At 37.5% G+C, this 14,267-nt stretch overlaps 1 protein-coding gene across 4 annotated transcripts in view; it reads right to left on the bottom strand.

The window, feature by feature from the left end:
• Window positions 1–14,267, bottom strand: part of ERICH1 (glutamate rich 1) — a 99,771-nt gene that overhangs the window by 70,950 nt on the left and 14,554 nt on the right. For all 4 annotated transcript variants that reach the window (XR_004549502.1, XR_004549501.1, XR_004549500.1 and 1 more), the window contains exon 2: window positions 10,685–10,876. Coding sequence is in view for 1 of the 4 variants with exons in the window: in XM_034061127.1 (XP_033917018.1) it covers window positions 10,685–10,876 (192 nt within the window). In the remaining 3 variants the exon portion in view is untranslated. The remainder of the gene's footprint in view (window positions 1–10,684; window positions 10,877–14,267) is intronic.

Raw genomic sequence — 14,267 nt, forward strand, 5'->3', positions numbered from 1 at the left:
GGGTAGAGAGAAAAAATTACAGTGATAATAAGCAACCTAGCAAAGACTGGATGGTCATTTACTGATGGTCTCACATGATAACCATCACACAGTAATGGAAATGTTGTGTTGCTTTGCTGGGTGATTGAGATAGCTGATGAATTATTTCCATACAAATTCACTACTGCAGGTAGGAACTTCCTTCTCACAAAATTATGGAACTCCCTTTATGGAGAGATAATAAATATAGTTTACTCTTACAGTCTAATTCCTTTAGCTTGTTTTAATACCTCTAGTGCACAACATTAGTAAATTAACTAATAAAAAAATTTCTCTCATCTGCAAATATCCATCTCCTCATTATCTGAACTTTATGGAATAAATAAGGAGAGTCACTCAAACCACTTTTTGGTGTAAGAAAATACACTCCTTCCAAAGATTCTTCATCTCTTTCTAAATAAAGTTAATTAGGTGTCCATAAGACATTCAGTAATCTCATGTTAACATTAGTTGCTACTGTCACATATTTTATTGGCACCAATACCTGTAACAGAATACTGAAAAGGTATTTTCATCTGCAGAGTTTCTTCAGCTTTAGGATTCTGAAGATGTCTGCTATTCTACTTTAAACAGTAAATTTACCTGTACGCCAAGTAAAACTTCAAAGCATATAGTTCCATTCTAAAGGGCACAATTACATAGATTCAAAAACAAATTAATGAAAGAAAAAAAATAAATTAGGTAATTAAATAGATCCATGTTTTCTCTGGCTCTGAAAGTCCTCAAGCAGCAAACTGCTGGAAAACACTATAGGGAAGTAGTACAATATGCTCACTTTACTGCTATACTCTCTTTGACACATTGTGGTCACTACATATTAGTGGAGGCAACAGTACTCATGTTTTGTTTGTTTTTTTTCTTTTTTGAGTGACCTTAATTTCTGGTACTTTATTCAGTTATTTTTAAACAGGAAATCTGCTATCCTTTGATGTTTAAGAAATAGCATATTTTCCACTGCATTCCCAGACTTATTATAATTTTTTAATAATAATAATTCTTAATAATAATAGAAGCCTAGCCATATTACAGCAGACTGTTCCAAATTCTTAGGGTATACATGTGCCATTTATGTCTGGTAGCACGTTGTCACTCAAGTCAGTTCATTAGAACCCCCTTTCTGATGCTCCATATTACTAGAACTGCTTCACTCCATTAAAAAGTGAAAATCTAGATAAAAAGAGAAGCTGCCAGGTAAGAGGTTGCTCCTTCTTCTCAAATAATGGAAATGACTATAAAGTAAATGCAGTCAGGAGTTATGAGAGCCTTTCCTAGGCATTCCTTTTTATGACTTAGTGACTCAGTACACTTGATTAGATAAATAAAGCTAGTTCTGCAAGACTTACTTTTGACTGAAAATTTCTTTTTCTACCCATAGCCTTTGGCTCCTTGGCCTGTGATGACTTCCACCACTTATCACATGGATGATCCCACCAGAGTATGATCATAGGCAGCCAGTCCTTGTGACCACCAGGCTTCTCAGAAGCTCAGATGAGTACAAAGTTTCAGTAGGCACATCCCTAGGGAGCTAAAGTTTGCCTATGGCTTGGGGTCTGGAACCAATTGCTACAGCCGCAACCCCCAGCTCTCTCCCCTGTAGAGCATGCAAACTGAAGAGAAAGCAAGAGGAAAGGAGTAGCTGACTGCCTGCATTACAATTTGTCCTTTCCAATGTACTAAGGCAATTATATTTTCAGTGAAACTAGATACAGTCATTCAGTGCTGCCCATGGGTTTGGTGTGATGGATTCCCAACCCTTTTCAACTAAGCACATTGCAATATTTCTTGAAAGAAGGGTTTACTTAATATTTGACAAGCTACATTTTAGCCTTCCTGTTCAAACATAAGTACGATTAGAAAGGAGAATGGAAAGAGGAGTAATGACAGCATTCAAATGATTGATGATCCATACACTCATCTTGTATTGAATGTCTCAAATACTTCTACAAATATTGCCAACTTAGTTACTTTTTTGTTAAGCCTTCTGTACCTTTGAAAAGCTGCCTACATTGGATTTTATTTATTCTGTTTTTAAATTCTGTTTTGCAATTCAAATTAACTTTCCATCTTATTAAAATCTACAGGTTCAAACACCTGTAACAGGTTACTTTGGCAATTCCTTATTTCTCAAAGCTGTCTCATTTATCTCCTCTACAGGCTCAGGTAAGTCTTTCCCATATGATAGCATTTTACCACACTGTCTTAAGCTTTCTTTCACTCTAAAGGTTAGTAGTTTATTTCCATAAACACATTTGCACTTCTTACACTTTCTATGGCTATGTATTTATTTCGGTGTAGATTACATCTTCAGTATAAAACTAACATTCTCTTCCACTCAATACCAGGCCCTATCAGTGTCTCACGTGTATGAACATCAGGAATTCTTTTTCTTAAGACCTGAAACAGGTGTAATATGATCTAAAAGCTAATACAAAGTTGGGTTTTTTTTCCTATTTCAAACTATGCCATACATCATTAAATATACCTATATAAAGGAAAACAACAAAAGCCAAACCACAAACCAAAAGAACCCAAACAAACAGGTAACTGTTTTCATACCTTACAAGCATTTTTATTCTTGTTTATTTAAAACACATTTTTAAACCATTCTGGTTTCTGTTAATATTTCCAATGGAATAATTGCAAGTTATCAGTTAAAGTAACATGGTCAAACTTGCGGAGGGGGCTTGATGCTCAGAGGACTAGAGCATAAGAAGAAGTAAACAATTTGAGAAAACCCTCAGTACTTCCTCATCATTGTCTTCATCAGCTTGATGGAAAACAAAAACAGAGGGAAACTGAGGTCAATAAAGATATACCTATTTTACAAAGCCTAAAGGGAAATCATTAAAAAAATAAATATACAAAACACAAAAAACCCCACACCAGACAAAAAAAAACCCAACCAAAAAAAAAAAACAAACCAAGCAATCAACCCCCCCCCCCAAAAAAAAAAAAACAACCAACAAACAAACCAACATACCACACAAAAAAGTCAAACAAAAGAGCTCAAATTTTCTTCCCTCGGCACCTCCCACAGGTACACTAATTCTAAGGGATTTTTTTGAACACCTAGAAAGGCTGTATGATGATCTATTTTATTGGAGACAGGAGTTAGCATCATAATAACCCAGCCTCAGTTTCATTACATTAGAAGTGGCAGACATTCTTTATCAGACAGAAAAGAAAACCAGATTAAACAAAAGAAGTGAAAATTCTTCTTCTTCTTGTTCTCACTCATCATCTGAGGAAGAATTTTTATCTATGAACCATTAAAATATCTACATTCCCTTGGAAAACGTAATGAAAACAAAGCAAAATACAAAGTGAGACTGAAGTAGGGAAAAAACGCTGATCAAGGAAACCAAGAAACAGAACACTTGCAGAGCAGAATCTGACAACAGGCAGGTGTCAATTTGAAGATTATAAGACAGCCAATTCAAAAAGTGCTAACAAGCTATTTTATGTGAAAGTTGAATATATGAGGTAATGATGAAATCAACAACCAGCTAAGTATTACTGAAAAGCTCCACTGTCTCATATGTCCTGGTGCATGATTATAGGCAACATTTTGATTAAGTGCCTAAGAATTCTAGCTGTATAAACAGGAGAATAAAGCTATCTTAAGTTAGTACTCAGCTCAATTATTTCTTCTAGTACTGCAGATCTTACTTGTTCAACACACTTTTCAAAAGCCAAATACATCCCTGTCAGTATATATATATATTTATATATATATTTATATATATATTGAATAAAAGCAACAACACTGAATCTAAAAGACCATGTGTAAATTGCAATTAGGTAATTACCCTCACTGATTAAGTGATTAAGTCATTACTGGGACTTACCTGGAACTAGACCAGAAAATAAACAGATGTGCTCTTCAGAATAGACATAAACAAAGTTTAAGGTTTTGAACTCACACATACACTTTTTTAATTCTATAACTGGAATTCATCAGCAAGAGCCCATTCCTGTTTGCATACAAAAATAATGCAAACCCCCAGAGCACAAAAAATATGAAAAATCATTTTCCCAGAACATAGTTCAGTACTAAGTCCCAATAAGCATTTCCACTTTTCAGATAGTGGTTACAGGGTATAGTTGGTAGAAAGACAAGTAGGAAATTAGCATGTTAAGAGCAGAAAACATGAAATTTGACTCAGAACTATGATTTTGACAATGGCAGTATAAGTAATAAACTCCCTAGTGTAAATGGGAATATGAGAAGCATCTCACACAGCCTGTTTTGTCATCAATACATCAAAATAATTTCAAACAGGGAGACAAGGCGGACAATGAGAACATTATCACACACAATTACTATGCTACAGTTTGAGCCACCTCAGGACTGTCTATCAGCTCTTCTCTAGTTGAAACACAACCATTTTATTAAGTCCCTACACAAGCCATCTTTGTTTCCTTTCTCCAGATAATTAGTTTTCCTGCAGCTGGCTACATTTAGGCTTAGAGTTTGTTTACACTTGCAGCTAAAGCTGGCATTTTCTACTCCAATTAGGCAACCGCTACATACTAGATGAACTACTTGTTAAATTGCCTTCAGTTATCACAGAGGCCAGCAGATTTCTCCATGACAGCTAAGCTGTTTGAAATGAAGATGCAGAAGAGCAGAATGAGGAATGCATATATATGAGAACACTGGAAAAGGAAAGAATCTGCCAACCAGCAGGAAAAAAATAAAAAAATTAAAAAATGTAAAAAAAAAAGTAATAACAAAAAAGTAATAACAAAAAAGCATTGCTAGGGGAGCTGGAGACTGAACTACAAGGCTGCTTCTGTCACAACAGAAGTTAGAGATATTATACATGCAGCCCACTCAGTCTGAGCAGAGACAGGGTTTTTTCTTTCTTTGTGGTTTGTGTGTCTGCCCCCCAAACCCCAGATCTCTACATTCCCCACAGGCATACAGCTACCAGCTTGTAAATCTGCTTGGGCATCATTCCTACCACAGCCACCAGAGGCTGGTGTCTTCAGTCAAATACTTCTGGATATATCTATCCCATTTTCACAGTAGAATGCCACTGTAATACAGCATGTAATGAGAGAATTTTTAAACCCTTGAGAGACTAATACAGGAGCGTGTGACAACACTTTGTTGTATAATAATTATAACCTGCATTGCTCTTTAGCTTATTCACAACAGACAGCTTTTCAGAGTAATTAACTAAAAAGAAGCAGAATTGCTTAACAATTCTGAAGCTGTTTATTGCATTAGGTACTGCTGGAGTATAATTTCTGAAGTACATGCACTTCATCAATTTGACCAACTAAAAGCCAGGGCTGTCCAGGCAAATTTTTTAGACAAGTTCTGTCTTCTGGGCACCTCTGTTAAAAGTGTAAGTTTTCCATAATATGGCTGCAGAAAGACAGGAATAAGATGAGTAAGGATGCAGTCCAGGTGTTCCAGTGATGATGTCTTAAACACAATGTACTGTCAGCATTAATAACTTTAATAGAAAAATTAAGAGGGACAACAAAAAAACAACTATGCAAATTACACAGCTGCACTTTTTTTTTGACAGGAATTCCTCAAATAGGATAACAATGCTGGGATATTTCACAATTGATAGATATTTATTTAACAAATATGGAATAAATTGCATTTTATCTATTTATACAACATGTTTTCATTTATAAAAACACCAAACCCACTAAAACTTAGGAATAGTAACAGCTTAGCATTTTTCCACATTACCTTTTAATCAAATAAATTAAGGAAACAAAACAAGATCAAACAGGTTGTCTCCAAATGATCCGAGACACTAGGCTTTCTTCATTCCAATTTCCTTTCTCAGAATTAGGGAAAAGACAAAACCTAAAAGTGGAACAGCATGCTTTACACTATACATGTACATATATACATATATATATATATATACGCTTTGTTCTATATAATTTATAGAAAATCTGAATGCTACACATTTCAATTGCATACAATTATCCTTCTTCAACAACTCTTACATTTTAGTTTTTATAGGGAAGATGCTAAATTTGTTTTAGCTAAAGACACATTCTTGCTAAATCCCAAGTCCTTTAAAAAGTGGTTATAATTCTGGCCAAGAAAAAGGCCTGAGACTAAGGAGGCCATTAAAAGAGCCAACTCTACAGTTCGCAAGTATCTAGTCAGAAGCATGAATGTTTATTTGAATATCTAAAGATATTAAAAATGATTGATGAGATGTTAAAGTATCACACAACTGCAGACCTTGAGAGAAATACCCTCCATGAAATTAATCCTTGTTGCAAGTAGATCCTGACCTATCAAGGGCCAGAAACAAACAAAACCAATCCTCAGAACAAAACTTAGTCAAAGCCCATGCCCAAATGAGTAATTCATACTTAGAAATGCTTTCTCAGTCTTTTGCCAGACACTATTTTTTTGTGGTACAACAAGTTTTTAAGCATTTATAATACTGGACTTGGAAGCATCTTTGCAAGCTTAGGGGAAAAAATAAATTAAGTTCTCTTATTTGGAGGACATTTCAGTTTTCTATTTCTCCTTTTAATACTTTGTCTGCCAAGAAGGCTCAGGTTTATTACACGTATGCTTATCTTCAAATGGTTTAAGGTAATAAAGCTGGTTATCTAGTACCTCTTAAATTTTACGTTGAAGCAAGAAAAACTGTTTTCTTCCATCTTCTGAAATTAAGAACTATAGCTTTTGCAATGGAAGAGTCAAGTTCCTCAAATGGAAAAATGTTTAGCAAGGCTTATCTAATTGCCTTGGGGTAGGGAGGAACTCCTATTTTAGTCACATCCATTTTTTTCCACCAATGGTAGAACAGCATAAAAACAAAATATGATTTAGGACAATCCAAAGGGAAAGTACATCTTAATATGCCCTTGAATGGAAATTTTGGCCACAGGCATGTGGTTGGGTATTTTTGGGTTTAAGTAATTTAAAATAAAAAGTAATTCTATTTTCAAGAGATAACACATAAGTTCTTCAGGGTTCAGAAGTGTGGCACCTCCACATAATTTCTCAATCCCTAATAGAACTACCACCTTGCTAAGAAAAAAAAGCAATTAGCACTCAAAAGATCACTCTGTAGTCACAAAGAACAGTGTCCCTCAGATTTCTTCTTCAATCTCCAGTTATTCTTACTATAAGCTTTAGTTCCAAAACCATATGAGGAGCTTTATGGAACAACCCTTTCTGATACTAAATTATTGATCTTTCAAAATTAAATGAGAACCAGTCACTAGCATGGGTCCTGATCTTCTATATATCTAAGCATCTCAACTTCAACTTGATCTCAAAAAAGGAACAGAAATGCAAATATTCACAGGACATCAGAGTATGGTATTTAAATTTTATGGGCATAAGTCCCTGTTATGCTTCAACAGCAATGCTGCAAACTGCATTTCAATAAATATCAGACTCTGGGGGGTGTTAGCTCATGCAAATCAGTAATGGTATTTTCACAGTTTGAAAATAACTGTTAAAGGCAAGTAGAACATTGTGATGAGTTATATTAAAATTGTTACTTAATCCTAGAAAATACTTGGACTTAAGTCAACTTCTTTTCAAAGAATCTTAGTTTCTTATTGACACTAAATTAAATTATTCAGTACATTTTGTAGGACTGAAGTAATCACTTTCAAACTAGAAAGGAATTTGTATCCACACACAAAAATTACCTAATTTTCCATTGTCCATCTTAGACTACTGCTACTGAAAAGATCAGCTGTTTCCTAAGTATGCCTATAACCTTTGGTGTACAAGAAAAGTTACTTAAAATACTACACGAACAAAAAAATTCAGTCAATGCCTTCATGTTTTTCCTCATGCAAGACCACACATCTTGTTGCTCCAAATCTTATAAGGTTTTCACTAAAGACATGTTTTCAGTGCCCAATGTTATAAAATCACAACATGTAAATGAATATTCATGCAGGACCTCCTTAAATTTAAATGAAACCACAGCCAGAGAAGAACAGTTAAAATATTGTTGGTTTCACAGACAGCAACTGATTTCTCTTTTTCCTACAAGTTTATCACTGCAACCCTCTTCAAGGCATTTTTTGTTTGTTTTTTTTAAGTATACATTTGTAGAACATCACTCAAGGCAGAACCCCTTCTGTACTACCATAGGATTTGCTTGCCTCCAGCAGAAAACAAGCTCAGTCAGTTTGCTGTTAATTTTAAGAACATGCTTGTTGCTTCACTGTGAAAATCCTAAACACAGAACTGTTCTTTTTGCTCCATGTTCCTTCCCTTTCCCATGAGCTACATTTTTACCTGTATTAGGATTCTGAATCAAATGCTTTTCTTTAATTAGCTTGAATATTGTACTAGGAACTAGGTATAAAAACCAAAATAATAAAATAATCAGAAAAGTTACTCCCCTTCACTCCCCACCCTCTTCTTGTTTTTTTCTACACCCCCTCATGAATTTCAGCTCCAGCTGAGCTCTGGCCTTCATAACTCCATTCCAGCATACTCAGGCAACACCTCTGTATTTTTCTTTGGTAGCTAATAAATACCCACTTTCACCTTCTCTGTACTTTTGTGTTGTAAGGGCCCAGAACTCCTTAACTGCCTGTACTTATGGCAGGTCGCTGATATCACAGAGTTGTTGTCCCAGTTTGAGCAGTAGCAGTCATTTTTCTCCTTCTTGGTAGCTGGTGCAGTGCTGTGTTTTGACTTTCGGGCTGGGAACAGTTGCTGATAGCAAGTATGTTTTGAGTTACTGCTCAAATGTTTGGTTTGTCCAAGGCCTTTTCTGAGCTCATGCTCTGCCAGGGAGGAGGGGAAGCTAGGAGGAAGGAGAGGCAGGACACCTGACCCAGGCTAGCCAATGAGGTATTCCATACCATAGCACATCATACCCAGGATGTAACCGGGAGAAAACCGGAAGGGCTGGAGCTCTGGGGGGATGGAGGAGGTATTGGTTGGTGCTCAGTCAGGCAGGGTGGGGTGAGTTATGGGTCGGTGGCTGGTGAGGTGTTGTATTCTCTTCACTTGTTATTGGCTTTATCATTATTATTTGTAGTAGTAGTAGCAGGAGTGATTTGTGTTATGCCTTAGCTATTAGACTGTGCTTATCTCAATCCGTGGGAGCTACATTCTTTGGATTCTCCTTCCTAACTCTCCGTGAGTTGGGGGAGCAAGGGGGGGAGTGTGTAACGAGCTGTGCTGACTTGGTTTAAACCATGACAGTTGTTCATCCAGACTGTTGTGAAGAAAGCTGCATATGAAAGACCTCTAAGAAGCCACCTCCAAAAGGGCTCACATCACATCACTCAGGAGCTCCTTTTAAGCTGAGGCTTTTAAGCAGATCCCAGCCTGAGCTAGACTGCAGCCATGCTTGTGCCTATACCCTAATTGATGCACACCCTGACACAGACTTTCCCCAGTGGCTTGACCCTGGGCCTGCCTTGTCACTATAGACTTGCCTGCTGTCATGGGACACTGCTGAGCCTGGTTACTGTTGCCAGACATGTCCTTTTTCTGGTATTGTAGGACTGCTTCCACGGTACTGGCACAGCTCCTGTGCCTGTCTTGCCACAGCTAGTGTTCCTTCCCTTTCTCCTTGCTGTTCCCTGACACATCTGAGCTCAGTCAGGCATCCTGCCACAATTGCTTAGTTTTCTGCATATCAAAATGAGCCATTCTTGTGCTTTGAGAAGGTTATTCTTGAAGATCAACCAGCTCTCCAGAGTTCCTTTGTAATTCAGGCCAGTCCTCCATCCGATGCTAACAAGCAGATCCCTGAACAAGACAAGTATCTGTTCCTATGTAGTACAGGGTTCTAATCCTACCACTCATTTTACTCACTTCTTTCAGGACTTTAGTCTCCTGTCCTGGGCCACATTTGCAATCTTTGTTTGTGAGGTTTAGCTAAACACCTCCTGTAAAGAAAGCTTTTTATACCCTCAGGAAACATGCCTTTTTATTTCAAGACAGTTTAATGACATCTTTCAGTATTGGCAAATTTGGGTTTAGATGAACTGCAACACAAAGCAACTCACACTTCTATACTTGTGGATGAAAGGCTCCTTGCACCAAGTAATAACACAGTTACCTCATTTTGCAACTCCTCCATCTTTTGGCATAGCATCCACATTTTACAACCCATTTGAAAAAGGACTTTTACTTATCTGTCAAAATATTCATGTACCACTTTGATTGCATAAACAGACATAAAATAATGTTCTTCAGCAGGGTACATACCCTAACAGAACATAGTGCCTGAACTGATACTTGACTTCTGTTGGATTTACGCTCCTCATGGGCCTTCTGTTGCCACATGAGGGCAAGACAAAGCACTGGATCACATATTCCCACCAATGTTTAGAAGTATCTCTAACAGCAGAGTTCTACCAGTATAAGTAATTTTCTCACTATTCCACAGACATTTCACCAGAGACAGTTATAGGTTATACTGAAGTCTTATATTGGCTGCTGCTGAATGCTGCATTCATGCATATACACTGTTTCTTGTCTTTCACAGGAATTATGCACTGACCTCAAGTTTTTTAGTTATTAAGTACCACTAGAGTTGTATTCAAGTTTTTCTGTTGGTATCAATAAATTAAAAAAGTAGATACTACACTGCTCTCATGACAAGTAGTTATATTTAAAAGTGTATTATCAGAAAAAAAGAATATGTAGTCTCACCTTGACTTGATTTGCAGGATGTATCAGTTGATGTGCTAGCATCTGCTGAAGTCTGAACATTATCCAAACTTTTCTCTTTGGATTCCGAGCCCAGATTTCCAAGAACTACCCCCTCTTTTCCACTCAAAGTATGCACAAGAGAAGATGATGAAGTTTCAGGATAGAGTCTTTTCAGTACTTTACCTATGAACACTGTGGGGTAAAAAAAAAAAATCTGTCTTTAGTAGTCCATACCTCTCACACATAAAACTGAAAATAGTACATTAAGAGTCCTAAACTTCAGTCAGAAAAGCAGCTTCAAAACCCCAGAGTTCACTAGCAAGGTCACTTTTAAAGTCTTCTATTTGAATACATTTTGGCAATAAATTTATGCAGTACATTTACAGACTATACACACATTAATTTCTTAAATTTCTTTTAAAACCTTCCTACACAAGTATTATAAGGCTGCTCAAAATGCAGGTCTCTTCAGGCACAGAGGCACTGCAATTGAATCACAATCAGTAAGTTACAACTATTCAATCGCATAGAAAAACTAGAAGTAGACCCCTTTCTGACGACACTGGCAATCTGCTACTAGTTACTCAATGCAAGCACCACTTGATTAAAGAAAACTAATATATGCAAATGATATAATGATATAAATGATATAAAGATGATAGTTTGGTTGACGAGTATATGTATGCACGCGTATCTCAAACACTTGAAATTACGTATTATATGAAAATATCAAGTAATACTAAGAAAGTTTTTAAACATCCCCAGTTTCATGAATTCTAATCAGTCATGCAGATATTGTGGGATGGGAGGAGGAGGAGGGTTAAAGAAAAAAAAGAGAGAATTGAAGAAAAATTTTTCTCTTAACTCCAATTTTAAGTTTAATATACAGTGCATGGAGACCATATAAGCAAGCCAGTGGAGATTCTTAACAAAGTAATTTTGTCACAAGAAAACGACTTACAATGTTATCAAAATGGCTCCTACTACAGCCTAACAGAAAAACATACTATCATCGGGTAACTGTCTTCAATAAATTGCTTTCCTTTACTACTGAATAAAATCACTTTCATCCTTGAGCCATCATTCCCTGATGGACAAACTTAAGTCTCCATGTGTATCTTGGTGATATGCTTCAATAGTCACATAAATTACTAACTGTGGGGGAGAATGTCTTGTTAGACATTTTTTTAACTCTTACTAGCATACATGAACACTTTTTGCTTGTGTCCAGTCTCTTGAATAATCATAATAATATCATAAAAATCAGTGTCCTTATGAAAGGCCTATGGTAAGGTGTAAGCTTGAAGAGATACTTGTGCAGAAAGCTTATGAAGCCTAAATGTTTGTTTTTCTACACTTATCCATCATTCAGTGACATGAAAATACCTGTGACAAGCTGCAGTGATGTCCTCCATCAAGTAAGCAAGCAAGCACAACCAATTTTGAAAGTTATGGGTTAAGACTGCTGTTCAAAGACAGACAGACACCGACACATTACTATTTTCATAAGATTCCCTTGCCAGGATGTTCTACAGCTAGAAAAACAAAATCCACAATTATTTTCCTCAGAGGACAACTAGAGAAAGTAGGTAGAAACAAGCAATATAATGAGACAAAGTTAACTGCCCTTTGCAGATCTCAGACTCTAAAGCAACTTATCCTAGAGGTTTATCCTGGATCCTTTCCCTGAGCACTGCTACTAATATTGCAGCATTTTAATGAACTCCAGTAGAGCCGTTACTAAATGTCATGGTTTAATGCTGGTAGGCAGCTAAGCCCCACACAGACACTTGCTCACTCTCCCCCAGTGGCATGGGGGAGAGAATAGGAAACAATATGAGACAACTTGTAGGTTGAGATAGAGACAGTTTAATAGATCAAGGAAAAGCCATGCACACAACACAAAACATTTATTTACCACTTCCCATTATAAGGCAGGTGTTCAGCCATCTCCAGGAAAGCAGGGCTCCATCACATGTAAGGGTTACTTGGGAAGACAAATGGCATCATTCTGAATGAGCCATCTTTCCTACTTCTTCTCCCCTTGTTATATGCTGAGTATGATGCCATATGGCATTGGATATCCCTTGGGTCAGTTGGGGTCAGCTGTCCTGGCTGTATCCCTTCCCAACTCCTTGAGCGGCCTCAGCCTACTCGCTGGGGGCGGGGGGGGGTGGGGGGGGGGGGGGGGGGGGGGGTGAAGTGCAGAAAAGGCCCTGACTGTGCAAGCTCTGCTCAGCAATAAACAAGACATGGTGCATTATCAACACTGTCTTCATGACAAATTCAAAAAACATAGCACCATCGTAGCTGTTATGAAGAAAATTAACTCTAGCACAGCCAAAAGCAGTATATAAATTAACATTCAAGCACTTCTATTGAGGAAGCTGCTCTTCCAAGCAAATGATTGAGATACTGATGAATCTATGTATGGAAACACGTTTTCTCCAAATCTGCTGAGAGAGCCAACCATCTCATAGCTACAGTGGAGTTTATGCTCCCCATCTGGAAATCCGATTTCTCTAGTCATCTGTTCAGCTATCCCCACAAAAAGAAAAAAATCATTCTTTCTTTCCTTTTTAAAATATAGGGTTTATACTCACATTATACACACATTAGCACTGCTTCAGAAAGCAATACAAAACCAGTTTTGAAACATTCATTCCTTCTCATTCACATGGGGCTCTCCCATCTCTAATACTTATTGCTTCAGAAAGCAAGCTGAAATAAAGCCTGCCTTTGGAGGCTGTGAATACTGAGGAAATTACTCTTTCACAAAAACCTCTCTTGCTTAGAAAGCAGTATCTAGATCAGCAGCAGTGAGCTTCAGCAAAGATGTGGTTTAGCTGCCAGTACCAAGCAGTATCCAGTCATACAGGCTGGAGCTCTCAGCAGACACAGGAAGAAGCAGCTAGGTGCAGAGTGGAGGAGTTCTTTGCTGCTGCAAAGCTTTCACACCTGTGTCAGGGCATATCAGCACTGCAAGGTTGACTCTTAAGACAACTAGCAATTCCCAGCCACCACAGCAGAATGGAAACGAGCAGCAGTGACATCTAGGCATGACAGAGTCCCTGTTTAGAACCTGATGTATTTCAAGCCTTCTGAAGACAGCAGAAAGCCACGCATCCCAGTACACTGTCGTTGGGCAAATGAAGGAGGTGCTACCACTAGAGAGGAGCTGACAAAATCTGACTGATTCAGTCTGAAGTATTTGGAACTCCAAGTATATATGTTCTAGCCTGAAGAAAAAGAAGAAAAAAAAGTATCTGCCTGCAGCCCAAAACTTTTTGAACAAGTTTGTCCTGCGTACCAGTGAACAAGAAAATTAGGCTCTGAGGAATATCTCTCCTGCCAGACTCAGCAACTTTACATGCTCCAAAGAAGCACTCTGCAGTTAAGAGACTCGGAGCTGAGCTACCAAAACATTTTTTCAGATGACAGAGGATGCTTTTTCCTCAGGGCCTTATTGCTGCAATTACTTAAAAAAATAAATAAAATTAAATTCTGTGATATCCATAAGCATTGGCTTAACCACAGGAGGTTGGTCTTGCCTGATGCTACAGAGCAGTTGTTCTCCCCTAAT

The sequence above is a fragment of the Melopsittacus undulatus genome, chromosome 3, assembly GCF_012275295.1.
Source record: "Melopsittacus undulatus isolate bMelUnd1 chromosome 3, bMelUnd1.mat.Z, whole genome shotgun sequence".
Taxonomy (NCBI): Eukaryota; Metazoa; Chordata; class Aves; order Psittaciformes; family Psittaculidae; genus Melopsittacus; species Melopsittacus undulatus.